The sequence below is a fragment of the Vespula pensylvanica genome, chromosome 16, assembly GCF_014466175.1.
Source record: "Vespula pensylvanica isolate Volc-1 chromosome 16, ASM1446617v1, whole genome shotgun sequence".
NCBI lineage: Eukaryota > Metazoa > Arthropoda > Insecta > Hymenoptera > Vespidae > Vespula > Vespula pensylvanica.
In genome coordinates this window covers 90,001-103,838 of record NC_057700.1, presented here as the reverse complement: position 1 = coordinate 103,838, position 13,838 = coordinate 90,001, and the positions used below count along the sequence as shown (strand labels likewise).

At 47.9% G+C, this 13,838-nt stretch overlaps 3 protein-coding genes across 5 annotated transcripts; all 3 read right to left on the bottom strand.

Annotated features, from left to right (window-relative positions):
* Positions 1-427: 427 nt before the first annotated feature.
* Positions 428-1,874, bottom strand: LOC122634875. Its single transcript, XM_043824280.1, has 4 exons — positions 1,666-1,874; positions 1,549-1,586; positions 1,182-1,483; positions 428-843 (listed from the first exon to the last, which is right to left on the bottom strand). The coding sequence occupies exons 1-4, from the start codon at positions 1,810-1,812 to the stop codon at positions 740-742; spliced, it is 591 nt and encodes a 196-aa protein (XP_043680215.1). The 5' UTR covers positions 1,813-1,874; the 3' UTR covers positions 428-739.
* On the bottom strand, positions 1,812-2,939 carry LOC122634989. Its single transcript, XM_043824620.1, has 5 exons — positions 2,592-2,939; positions 2,422-2,538; positions 2,087-2,279; positions 1,883-1,993; positions 1,812-1,824 (listed from the first exon to the last, which is right to left on the bottom strand). The coding sequence occupies exons 1-5, from the start codon at positions 2,665-2,667 to the stop codon at positions 1,812-1,814; spliced, it is 510 nt and encodes a 169-aa protein (XP_043680555.1). The 5' UTR covers positions 2,668-2,939.
* Positions 2,940-4,347: 1,408 nt separating this feature from the next.
* LOC122634890 (tyrosine 3-monooxygenase) lies at positions 4,348-12,680 on the bottom strand. 3 transcript variants are annotated; one of them, XM_043824346.1, is made up of 8 exons: positions 12,555-12,676; positions 12,101-12,299; positions 7,984-8,095; positions 7,718-7,837; positions 7,576-7,635; positions 5,905-6,724; positions 5,078-5,441; positions 4,348-4,916 (listed from the first exon to the last, which is right to left on the bottom strand). In XM_043824346.1, exons 2-8 carry the CDS (start codon positions 12,164-12,166, stop codon positions 4,749-4,751), a joined length of 1,710 nt encoding a protein of 569 aa, XP_043680281.1. In that variant the 5' UTR covers positions 12,167-12,299; positions 12,555-12,676; the 3' UTR covers positions 4,348-4,748. The 3 variants fall into 3 exon arrangements, with proteins under 3 accessions (XP_043680281.1, XP_043680280.1, XP_043680282.1); XM_043824345.1 differs by having other exon boundaries at positions 12,101-12,680; XM_043824347.1 differs by lacking the exons at positions 7,576-7,635; positions 7,718-7,837 and having other exon boundaries at positions 12,101-12,680.
* Between the last annotated feature and the right edge of the window lie 1,158 nt (positions 12,681-13,838).

The following is a 13,838-nucleotide window of genomic DNA, read 5'->3' as shown; positions in this document are numbered from 1 at the left end:
GTGTTTCCTGACAATTCCACGGGGACGGCGTTCGCGATCCGACGCGGTTCTTGGCCTCCGCTCGACTGTCTCGGCCCGTTTTCTCTCTTCGTTCGCTCGTCGCCGGAGACCGACGTCCTTTATTGCTCTTAAGCCACGAATACTAGGCGCGCGATAGCTCACTTCCGGTAACTCGAGAGGGAGAGAGAGAGCACGCGAGTGGACGCGCGAACCAACCCTCTCGCCGATTCACGGAGTCGACTTTTCTTCGTTCGAGCACGAGTTTAACGCTCGCGCCAAAACTTTACGAGCGTGACGCATCCTCTCGCATCGATAATTCTCACGAGAAATAACGTTTGCTCTCGATCGAGCGAACAAATTTGACCAAACGAAGCAACGCGCCTTAGTCGTTTGCTACGTTCTCCTTTTTCGCAACGTCGACCGACGAGTCTCGGCATCGACTATTTCTAACGTCGTGAAAACGATAGAAAATTACAAATTTTAAAAGAGTCCGTAAAAATATCTATTGTAACAGCGCGTGACATAAAATTTGACAAGCATCGGAGAAATGAAAGCAAAGCGCGACTTTCGTCTGGTCCTATTTTTAATTTCTCGCGCGTGAGCGTATAACCTATGGCGATTGGTAAGGCAGGAGGTCGCGTTTATCGGCCGTAACCCGTTCTGCTTCGCGTTTCTTGCTAGAAGCAGAGCCACTCGTCCATGACGCCGCTGACTTTTTCGCGAGTCTCTTCCTTTCCGACTATTTTTCTTCCTTCCCCGACTTCGGCGAGAGACGTCGACAAGTTCCCGAACATCCTCCGAAGGTCCACTTTACGGCACGCGAGAGGAAGTTTCCCGCGGGATCTGAATAACCGACAATCCGATTCGTTAATCTTTCTCCTTTCTCGGGAAATTCGTTTGCCTCGTCTTACTTCTTTTATAGGAACGCGTCAACGTGAGAATATTTTGTTCGTTTGTACGCCCTCTCTCCCTCCCTCCCTCTCCCTCCCTCCAACCCCGAACTCGCTTTACTACGATTTATTAAAAGATGACGATACCCCGTTGCACATCCGTCGTAATGAAAAAAGGAAAAAAAGAAAAAAGAAACTATTCTCGTGCGACGCATCGTCTCGACGAGAATAAAGTTTCGCTGGAAGACGAGCTATGATATCCTCCGATCGTTCGCCGTGCCATCGACGTACTCGTCGTTGCTTCCTCGACGTTTCTTTCCTTCGAAAAGTTCGTCCCCGTCGCAATTTCATTTCCGCATTGAGAATTCTCGTCGTCCGCTTCCGCTTCTAAACTGGTGTACGAGCTTTCGTTGTACGACCTCTCCGGTATCGTATCACCGTGCATTTGTCGTAGCCCCGATATTTGTCTCTTACGGACCGTCTCTCCTTTAAGATCGACGATCGATCTCTCCTCCCTCTTGGCGAAGAATTTGTTGTCGCCTATAATCTCTCGCAACCGATAGGTCGCGATGTCGGCGACGTTTTGGTCGAACCTAAACGAAAATATTGCGCGATCATTGTCCGTGACTCGGTGGAATAATCTTTTTCCTTCGCTCACCTGCCGCACGGCGAATCGTAATAATTCGTGGGTACATCCTGTAACAGAAAGGAGAATATCTGGTTCGGCGAAACTGTGCGTGCGAACGAAAGAAGGGAGAAAAGCGAATGTATTAACCGTATCGACCGGCGCGTAATCTTCCTCGTACTCGAAGGGGAATTGCCGAGTCGGGTAGGAAAGATCCTCCCGATATTTAAGCGGATTGTCAACCGTGCGATCGTATTCCTTCTTCAGACGAACGGAACACACGTCGTTCCGCGTCATCACGGCACGCCTCTGTTGGTATTGATTTTGTAGGAAAGGCGACAACAACTCGAGGCAGCTCTCCGGTGACCCTCCGTCGTTCCCCATGAACTCGCGATAACGTCGTTGATCCCGGCGACGACTTTGATACTTCTCATCTTGACCGAAACGCCTCGAACGCGGTTTCGCGATCTCTCGATACCTGGAAAGTGATACCATTCGTCGTTTGAATAATCGTTCGAACGAGCTCGCTCGAGAACGGTCCAACGGCGGTCGAGCCGCGTCAAAGACCGACCAAGATGGCCCTTCGTTCGTCGGAATTTTGTTTTTCTCGCATGTACGCCTTCTCCGTTGATTCTCTTGCTCGTTTTGTAATCTTCGTCTCTTAACTCTCATCTTCTTTCGGTAATCACTGTCGGTGGCGCGAAGCGCGAATTTCAATCCATCCGCCACGAAATCGATCAAGAAGCAACAAGCCTTTCGTACGTCTATGAACATATACGGAGATATATGTTTTTTAAACTCTCCTAAGTTTGTCGCCCCTTTGTCGTTTAAATCGTCTATCTCTTTTACTCATCGCGATTAATTTTTTTTTATAAAAACCAGTCGTCCTTTTTTTTCGCTACTCACGAGAACGAGACTCGGGCACGTAATAAAGCAGCACGCTGAGCAGCATGAAGGCGATCAGGGAAAAACGCTTGAGACGAGCTATCCAAACGAAGATGCGGAAGGTCTCGTCCGAATGATCTGGAAGCGAGAAACGAGGAAGTCGAGATCGATTATCCGTCGCTTTCACTTACTGTCACCGTCATTCCACATCTTCGCGTCGACGCATTCCAGCCCGACCGCGCCGAAAACGAAAGGCAGAAATTTCATAATCGCCTCGATGCTGTCGCGCCGCTGTTTTCTTATTTCTCTTTTCTTTTTCTTTTTCTCTTTTTTCTTCTTCCCCGATTAACGTGGCACCATGCGCCTCCTTCCGAACCTCATCGTGTTTGCTGAAGGACAAGCGTTTACGAGAATACTCACCGAACGAATCGAGCTGACGTTTCTCTCCTTCCTTTCCTCGGTCATTCGACCGATCAGATTCGATAGTTTCCGATCGATCCATCGATCGCTACTCGTCATAACCTTCTTACTCGCGCGTGTTCCAATCAAGGCCAAAAGCATTTATTATTTACATCGTCGTCATTATACATTCGTCGTTAGGAGAAAGCTCGAAACGAAATCTCTCTTTATTCAAGATTTAAACCTTTAGCTGAGGTTTTTCAACGGAATACATGTGAGGGTACGCTTTGATTTAACGGACGACGAGTAAGATACACATCTTATATCTTTATTATGCTTCGAGTACTTTACAGTATAATACAAAGAAAATGCTTTATATAGCTCGACCATTTTGCTACGGCTTGAAAAGTACGCAATACGCGTACTGCGTACACGTACACACCTACGAGGGGATATTTGGTACGAGTTAGCAAGAACGCAAGATAGCGGTCGGTCGATGCGCAGGGTACACCAACGATAAGCGAAGATACACTAACTACGCGCAAGGGTTATGCTATATTTTTCTATTATGTAACGTCGATTCTTCAACGTCGGTGGATCGAAAGCTCATCTTTCTTCCTTTGCTTCCTTTTCCTTTGGTCTTGCCCGAAGCACCATAAACAATATGCCTCGGCGTTAAAGACCGTCGACGCTTTGGAAAGCTCTTCCGAAAGATCGCTCCTGTTTCGTACGCAAAAACAAAAAAAAAAAAAAAGAGATTTCGAGCGCGTTTAGTCTTAACTCTGCGACGCTTTTATGCAAGGAACGACGGTGTTTCATCGAGACGCAAACATTGCGAAGTCGATAAAGATCTTATCGGCAAAGAAAACAAAGAAAGAAATACGTAATACAACGCATATGGTATTGTACGGTAGAGTAGAAATACGAGTATACGATAGAATGTAACAACGAAAAGTATAGCCGGGTACGCGCGAAAAGAAACCTCAGGTAGAATCGTCGAAGCTCGACGCTACGAGCTACGCAATTAAAACGATTTTTCGCTCGATAAGTCGGACAAAAACGTAACGCGTGATTCCTAACGATCAACGGTGGTCTCGCCAATGAAATGGGGGTCTCGCTCGATCGAGACTTTTACCAATGACGTGGAAAATTAGATTGGCGTAGTCGACCTTCGTAGCGAACGTATCCTTCCTATTCGCACTCACTTTCGTTCGAGTATCCGTATTATAAGGACGTTAGTGTCCCAATTCAGTTCCTTTTCTTTCGCTTTAATGAATTTCCGTCGCGTACCCGGCTACGACTCCGCGATGAATTACGATTGCATTACTTTATACAAGAACGAGAACAAGCTCGACGCGTGGGACGGGCGAGAATGATAGGAAAACAAAAAAAGATTCTTCGCCGTACCCGGAAGCTCTCTGAAGTAAAGGAAGAATCTTACGAAGCGCGGCGGGATAAACTTAAGGAACTCGAGAAAGTCCTAATTTCGATAACGATTTCTGTCTCTCTCTCTCTCTCTCTCTCTCCCTCTCTCCCCCTTCGTCTCCCTCTCTCTCCCCCGCCCCCTTTCTCTCCCATTTCCACTAACACATTATGATCTCTTTCGCGAAACTTGACAGCTTCGATCCTTTCGAACGTTACTTTTATCTACCCTATCTGAAACAATGGGTAGGCAGATCGGTAGGTAATCAGCAAGAAAAACGGAGCAACGAGAATGCTACGGGAATGCTACGAGAGTGCAACGAGAGCGCAACGAGAGTGCAAGGAGGTTCCCTCTCGATAAAGCGTTCGTCGGACAACGTCTACGTGAAGCGCTATTTTCTGTATACGATAGGTTAAGGATTAAAGAAAGGAAAAAGAAAAGAGAGAAAAAGGAAAGAAAAGAAGGAGGATAAACGTTTATCTCGATAATCGTGCGAAGTGAGAGTCGGTTCCTGAGCCGGTTTCTCTTACGCGGCAAAGTTACGTTTGATTTTGTCGATCGCGTTGGTAAGATGGGTCATGTCGGTATTCAGCTGCGAAAGTACTCCCTCCAACCTGTCGACCGTATCGAGAACCTCGACGCGCTGCGTGTGTGGATTAAACCTGACCTCGAACGGCCGGCTCATGGCTGATACCTGAAACATTCGAGCGGAATGCTGTTTTGGTTCCGGCTCTTGCGAAAACGGGACTGTTAAGAGTAGGTAAACGAAACGTGTCAACGTATGAACGTGGTCGATCTTACGAACGCGTTTCGTGTACGGCATTATATTTAATTTTTCGATCGACGACGACTCACCCAACGACGGAACTTTTCCTTGGCATCTTCGAAACTCTCGGCGACGAAGTATATGGGCTGGTATTCCTGATCTTGATACTTTTGAACGGCTGTGGTCGATGGCTCGAAAGGTCGGTGCTCGCACTTGTCGCTCAGCGCATGGAGCAATTCGCCGTAGGCGGACAGGAGACCTGCTCCGTAAGCCTTCACCTCTCCACTCTCCATGCAAAGTCCAAATTCGACGGTGAACCAATAGATGGTCGAAAGTTTTTCGATTTCCTCATCGGAGGCACCGAGCGAGGCCAAACCGATCTCTTGCGAGAATTGAGCGAAGCTTGGATCGGCCAGCAGAGGCATGTGTCCTAGGAGCTCGTGAATGCAGTCTCTGTTGATGGGAAAAGGATAATGTTATTCGAAGACGACCCTCGGCCTCTCTCTCTCTCTCTCTCTCTCTCTCTCTCTCTCTGCTTTCCGACAGGGAGCTCGAACGATAGAAGCTACAAGTCGGTCGTTTCTCAAAATCAAGGGACGAACGAGAAAGGATAGTTCGCAACTGGGCGCAAGTGAGTTATCAACGACATCGTGTCGTTAAAAGCCAATTAGAGTTCCATTACCAGCTTACAGAAGCGTGGTAATTGCGTTACAGGACCTCCCTCCCACTCTCCGTTCGTCTCCCTCTCTTTTTGTACATGTACACTCGCTGTACACGTACACCCACCCACACACACACACACACACATATCGATCGAAGCTATCGCTGTCTCGTTGAAATAATAGCGATTTTATTCAGAAACATCGTACGACGTTCCCACCTCGTATCGTATCGTACGTAGGAAAAGGGTACTCACGGTTCAGGCGTGTGGTACGGACTGTTGATATGGCGAACGTATTGCGTGCTTTGGAAGACTCTAAAAGCGAGACTGGAAAGGAAATCCCTGGCGGTGAGCAGTCCAGCGGCTGGTCTTAGGGTGAATCCGGTATTCTTTTGCAGGAAATTGCTGACTTCCTGTAATTGCGGTATACGATGGCTCTCAAAAATCTTTTCCTCTTGGAGCTTCTTGAAGACTCTTTGATACTCGACGCAAGCGTGTTTGGGTACCAAATCGATGACGGTATTGAAGACGCGGGACCAAGTCTCGTTCTCAACCTCGGTATACGGGATGCAGGGAATAGGATCGCCGTACTTGTAGGCGAAGGCAATCTCGGCGATGACCTTCCTACGAGCGCGATATTCTTTATCGGCGAAGCCAGGATGGTTCATGTCGAGATCCGGCTCGTACTTTGTCATCAGATGATTGCAATTGTCGAGATCTGAGGCATGACGGGGGAACCATGGATCCCTGACGCTGACAGAATTGTCCGTGAGCAAAGTCATGCCGTCCAACGAGGAACTTTGCCTAAGATTTCGTATCAATTGAAGGAGACACTGTTTCGACATGTCGACCTTGACCAGGACATCGAATTGATGACCTTCCTTTTTCGATGGTCTCGATTCCACGTGAGTAACCGTACCCTTGAAATTCTCGATGGTCTTCAGGATCCTAGCGAGAGAGCTTATGCCTTCGCGCAAACGAAGGACCAGCGCGGCTTTCTGCACGACGTGCTCGCTCTCCGGACTCTCCGCTATCGCTTTCGCGAGCACAACTTCCTCTTCCGTCAATCCGGCATCTGTCGAGAACACAACTCTCTTTTATATCTCTCTTTTATCTTTTCGATATTTCTTTATTGGAGTCAAGCAAGGTTAAACGTTAAATAAGATTACAAGAATCGGAAAAAGAGAATAAAAATATCTCTGCGTTCTATAAAAGATTCTATCGAGAGATTCGATCATTTCCTATCCATCAAAGGACCGAGCGACCTTAATAGAAATTTCCCCCTCCCCCTTCTCTCTCTCTCTCTCTCGCTCTCTTTATCTCCGCCAGCATACTCGGTACCGTCGAGTGACAAAGCGACGAGCTATAATAATCGCGCGATTCGTAGTCCATTTCCGACAGAGTTTTCTCTCTCTCGCTTTGTCGTCAGCTGCAGCGGTGGGGGTGAGTGGTTGGAAAAGAAGTAAAGTGGTTCTCGTTGTCGAGCGCGGACGTGCCGACTTCGCGGACAGAGATGAAAATACGAGAAGGAATAACCGTTTTATACGTTTATAGCTCTCGAATGCCGAGTGACCTCGCAAGAACGTCGCGTCGCCTTTTAAAAAGGATCTCTCTCTCTCTCTCTCTCTCTCTTTCTCTTTCTTCGAACGATAATACGATTCTAAATGCACGAAGGAACTTGGAAAGAGTAGCGCTCGACGCAATTCACGCGAGCGAGTGTCGAGCCAGCACTTGACTCGACTCACTTTGGTCCGGTAAATATCCTCGACAATGACCCTCGTTTCACCCTCGTTTCACCCTCCATTTACCCCGACATCCACTTTTCCTCTATTTCTTCGCTCGCTCGATCGTGCAAATTTCGCGATAAATTGCTAATATAATTTTTCTCAATTTTTTATTCTCTTTTTGTCGAAACGTCGCACTTACCGTCGTCGTAATCGTCGTCGGGCTTCCCTTCGCTGTCCGAGGAGGCCTCCGCTTTAGCTTCTGAAAGCGAGAAACGTAACGTGCTCATGCCGACGTGCTACGGACACATTTATTCGTTTTGTTTTGCTTTTTTTCTTTTTACCTCCTTCCTTGCTCGCGCATATCAGCGTCTCGCCCTGTTCCTCGTCGCTCGACGCGTCGACGTAAATCTCATCGTTTCCCTCTTGCTGCTCTTGAGCGGACAAAGGATCGGCGCTAGGGTCTGTTTAACGATAAACGCCAAAAACGTTGTCATGCGACATCGATGCTATTCTATTCTACTACGAGTAACGTTTGGGCGAACGGGGAAGAAAGATTCGAGTGCGTACGTTTAGAAACAAAAAATCGATGAATGAACGTGGTACTTACCATTCGCTCGTTGCCGTGCCTCCTCGAGAACGCTTTGCTTGGTCTGTTTGACGACTAATGTTTCGAAACGAGCGTCGTCCACTAGCGAACGGCGCCGCGCTGGATAGCCATTCTGCAAGAAATAAGAAAATATTTCGAACTCGAACGATGCGTCTTCGTAGAATCTTTGATTCTTATCGAACGACGAGAGAACGCTCGAAAAGGTCTTACGGTTCGTATCCACGTGAGAACTTTGTCGTCGAAAGACGAAAGTTCGTTCCAATCTCAAAGGAGCGACCGATAACGAGGAGAGAACTAACGGAAATGAATTTCCTGACCGTCCTTCCGGCTGTTGCCGAAGGATCGGAAATGAATTAATCCTGACCGTTCTAAGAAGCTCAAAGAGGTCCCTGGCGGCGAGTGATCCGCTTTTCTCCGGACTCGTCTTCTCCGTTCTTCTCTGATCGACGAAATATTAACGGACCGATTATCGTAGCCATCGGACGACGTTTCTCTCGAACGGAACGTACGCTTCGAAGTAAATCGATTTCAGTTTGGTTTTGCGCCACGACAAAGTGCATTGGCACGGTTTAAAGAAAACGTTTAGCAATCGATCGACGACGCTTGCTCCCGCAAACTGGGCCAAGTACTTTGCCGACTTACGCCAGACCGTTGTTGCATCGTCGCAAGAACAGCGCGAGGGATCGAGGAGGACGAGCGCGCGTAGCCTGCACGCATTCATTTATACGACGCGTTTCTTACTGCTTACGGCCTATAACCAAAGCTATCCCACGTAATCCCTTGGACGAAAAAAAAAGAAGGAGATCGCGGAATGTCGCGTATGACCTTGAGCAATTGCACGAGCCCCGTGTTCGAGGAGAAAAACGGCCTCGGATCGAGCGAGTCGAGTGATCACCGACGCAATAACGCCAGACGCAAATTAGCGGATTCTTTGCGAAACGCGGGAATGAGACGTTATGTATCTCAACTCGTCGCTCCGTTGTAAAAATTCCTTTTGTTTCAAGTCGAAAAGGTTTGCTCGCAAATCGCGGAATCGAGGAAACGAAACGAAAGGAAATTTCGATCAGCGCGCGTTAAAAAATTGATCCCCGTCCGTGATGTCTCACCGAGAGTCGGTCGAAGACGTGCCATCCCCGAGATCGTAATCGGGCACGGATCAACGCGATATCCCGCGATAATGCATATCTCCGGAGAGGAATAAAAACTGGCCGGCTCAAGGTGAGGCGAGATCGAGAAGCGCGAAAAAAGAGCAAAATCGAGAGAGCTAGATCGCGGTGACAAGTTGCGCGATCGTTATGCATAATGTATCTCGAACGTCGCCATTCGCACGGATAGATTTTTTTCTTTCGCAGAGCCGATATCCCTCGCGGAGAGCGAGAGAACAGAGGAGATCGACGAAAGGAATCCAATGATCGCGCCCGCGCTCGCGAGAACCGCTATTCAAATACGACCAATTAGCAGTCTCGAATAATTAGCATGCCGACGAAGGTGTACACGAAGGTGTGCTCGTAAACGTTTTAACGTCCATGTCCGGTATTATACTCCAATTTTTTCTCATCCGCTATCCTCCGCTCGCTTGTCGTTTTAACGCGAGACCGTCCCTCTCTCTATCTCTATCTCGCTCGTTCGCTCGCTCGCTCGCTCGCGCGCTCGCAAACACGTCGACGGACCAACGTCGACGACGTAAAACGTATAAAGGAGTAGCGTTATAGGGAGCAACGTTCAGTGCTTATCTCTTCGCTGTTTTACAGTCCCCTCTCTCGTTTATTCTCATATTTATAACGTATATTCTCAATTATAACGCGTCGAACGATTTTGCAACCAGGTATACCGAGCGATCGCTGAATCGTGAAAAAAAAGAAAGAAAAGAGAAAATGAAAAAAAGAAGAGAAAGAAACAACGAAGTCGATATCTCCGAGCGCGTACGTACGCGTGCTATCGCGACATTTCGATGGCAAAGATACATCGAGATCTCGATTGTAACGAGCCAAGGTCACGTCTTCGCGCACCCTAGCTCCTACCGGACACGATCCGATCGTAGCCCGATTCTACTCGATCCGATCGGGTGGCCAGATATGGGCGCGTGCAAGTTCCGTTCGAATGAGTCACGGGTCCACCACCGTTCTTGTCTCGTTATCGATAGTGCCGCCGGTGGTACGGTAGAAACCGATAGATCGCTAAAAAGAAACGCGAGTTACTCGAGTTTCGTTCGCGATCGCAAGAGCGTCTAATCGCTGGTAACGACGTTAAAGCCACAGGCAGTAAGGTTGCACGCGAAATGTACGTACGTGTAGGTGGTTCGCACCTATCTACCACTCAAGGTCCGCCGTGTAATGACTAAACACGCGAGTATTAACGAGAACGCGTGATCCACGAACGAAAGGGACGTCGAGTCGCATCCGCCAAAGAGACTCTACAATCGCGTCCGCGATCGCGTCTACAATCGCGTCTGTAATCGCGTCTACGTTCGCCTCTGCGATCGCTAATCGTTCCTTTCCTTTCCGACGCGTTCGTTCTTCCAACGATCGTTACTTTTATTTTCCCATTTCCTCTACGGGCACACTTAAGTTTCTTTTCGTAGGTCGTTCGCTAATTTCTCCCTTCGCGAACGACTCTCGTGGAAGGGAAAAAAAGAAAAAGAGCGAAACGTTCTGCGAGGAAACTATCGATTTCTCGGTTAGTCGACATTTTTTTTTTTTTTTCTACTCATGCAAATTTATGCAACGACGGATACGGTCGTCGAACCAGACGGATCGATCCGACCGATCTACGTTTCCGATCTATCGAGGAGAAGAATCTTTCGAATTTTCTATTCTTTCTTCCTCCTTGTCGATGCTACTCGGTCTCTTCAATCGACGAATCGTAAAGTTTCATCGACGACGATCGAAGGAGTTTCCTTTCTTCTTGTCGAAAGAAAGGACGATGGAGAGAGGAGTCGCGAATATCGTAATTGATGTCACGTGTTCGCAAGTAGAAAATTATATATAAACGTAGAATCGACGTTTCCTCGTAAGCAAAGTACTCGCGACCTTACGTAATGCATCCAGGCATCGATAAAGTCTTTCTAAAGTCGAAAAAGATTCGTCGTCGATCGAATAAGCTCGGAATGGCCGGGTATATCGGTAGTTACGGTTTATTTATGGTTTGGTTAGTCATCGACGGAGATGGTTCCCCTTGTGCAATACGACTTTAAATAGACACAACGCCGAGATAATCCTTCCACGATAATCGAGTAACGAAAACGAGAGAAAGAAGGAAAAGAAACGTAGGCATCGTCGCTCGTATCGCGTATCGAACTCGTCAACGGTCATTACGCGTCGAACGCTAACGGACGCAATTTGTTTGCGTCAATGACGAGACCTTTGTAAAGATAATATCGAAATACGGTAAAAGGAAACGGTTTACGAGTTTTATCTCCTTTTGCCTTGCTTCACGTGGCTACCTGAGTGTGCACGCACACGTATGCGCGTACGTACGTATATACGTACATATTGGAAAGACGATTGCACGATCGCGATGTGTAACGCGTAACAACGAATAACTTTAAAGAAAGTCTTTCGAGAAAATAAAAAGACGAGATTTCATAAAAATTCCAACGATAACGATCGTAGTAGGCTTGTACTTTCTCCACTCGCAGACCGTCGTCTTTTTTCTTTCTTCTTTTCTTTTTCTTCTTCCGTTTTCTTTCTTCGCGACGGACCTACGCGAGAATTTCACTCGCGTTGACGGCGCGAGGAGAAGGCGGTATACGCGAATATAAACGCTCAAAGAGCCATTTCTCGCGCGAATTTCGTTGATGCTTGCGAAATTTACCGAGACAGGGCCGCGAAGAAGCGCAAGATTTCACGTAACCTTACGAAGCTAACACGTTTCGATCCACACCCATTCGACGGGAATGCAACGTACGACCGAATTTACGCGCATTGAAATCTCCGAACTAACCGCTTCGAGGGATCGTTTCGACGTTTAGCGACCGTTTCTATCTAACGCGATTACTCTCGACTTTTATTCCATTTTTTCTGGATTTTTCTGAAAGAAAGATCGGCCGAACGAACGCATTCTCTTACCTCGATATCCGATACCATCGTGTCGACGAAAGGAAATGTAGATCACTCACCTCGATGCTGTAAGACTTTTTAATGGCGAAGAGTTCGCGGTTCTTCTGAGCTGCTGCGACTGCCATTGCGTTCTTCAAACTCTCTCCTCTCTTCTCCTCGGAAAGCTTTGAAAACGACGTCTTTCTTTTGTCTCCCTTCGTTCGTCGTTTCGTCGTACGCGTGGCCTGATATAGGTATCAGCCCTCGCGAAGCAGTAAACTGCAAGAAGAGTCGTTCGAAACTCGTCGAAAATATCTGCTTCCTCGAGAGCGCAGCGTTTCCCTCACTGCCTACAAGACGGCAAAGGGATCTCGTGCCGAAGGAGCTTCGAAATGATATCTTTTCTCTCTCTCTCCCTTTTTATTCGACTAATACGTTTTCGAGCTAAATTACGTGGGAAGTGTTTACTCTCGAAACGAACGAATAAAACGCTTCTAACACGTCGTCCTCCTTCGGCCTCGATGTCCGTTATACCTCCTTGTACGTTACGACTCGACGTAAACGACGAGTGAACACGAGAAAGACGAGACAGCGTGTGCCTTTGTTTCTATTTCGTAAAGTCCTCTTTGGACGAAGCGTACGAGCGAATGCGTCTACGGGGCGGATTGCCGCGGCATATAAACGTTGCCTCCCTTCACCGCGCCAGCTAATACCGGGGTCAGGGGTGCCCCCACTTCACCCCACCACGGGGTTTCGGGTGGTCCATCGACTACGGTCTCGCAGCCGCCGACGCCGCCGCCGCCGCCGCCGCCGCCGCCGCCGCCACCACCACCTACTCTACGCTCCGGCGCATCGCGTTCCTCCTCCCAAACCTCTCTCTCTCTCTCTCTCTCTCCCTCCCTTCCTCCCCCTCTCTCCTCTCGTCCTTCTAATGCGCGTACTTTCCATCGCCCTCTCCACACCCATCCCATGGGACACCCCGCGACAATTGTCACTTTTTCACCAATTCCATCTCTTTCCGAGTAAAAGAGAATCGATTCCGAACCCGATAGCGCAGGTTCGTTACTTCTTTCTCTTTATTCGGTCGAGATCACCTAGATAGGTAAGCAATTACGTACGTTTACGGAAGGCGAACGCAACGTCGATCGTTCGATATCGGATAAAACAAAATCTGTTGCTTTCACGCGCCTCGCCATTGTTCGGGAAAACGCCCGACTAATTTCTTGCGCGAGAAATTCGTAACGGATAAGTACCCAGTCGAAAGTTATCGCTTATCGGCGATCGATCGTATTTCGGCATTTTCCATTAATCTCGATATCTCTTGGATCGATTAATAGCGCTCTCCTTGAATATTCAATCTCCTTGCGATCGTGTATAATCTCTACGCGATTAAAAATTCTCGAGCCTACATCGGTTCCGCGTTGGAAAACTCGTGCTCCTCCTATCGTACGATCTGATTTACGATCGGATAACCGATAAAACGCGCTACTTACGAAAGAAACGAACTAATACGTAGGTAAGTACGTTCTATACCCTTCGATCCTTCGACCTCTCCCTTACCTACTTACTTTTCTTCTTTCAACCTACAAATTTTTTCTCTCTCTCTCCCCCCCCCCCCCCCCCCCCCCTCCCAGGTTTGGCCCGATATTTCGCTCGGCTTGACCCGACTGAGATTTTCCCCGCGAAGATTTGAAAACTTTCTGAAGCTTTAAGGAGAATGAAGTACGCTGAAAACGAAGGCTCGTTAAAGATCCTAAAGCGCTAAGTCGTCGAAAGGATAATGCGTAAATAATGAGAGATTAACTGGAAGGAAGTGAA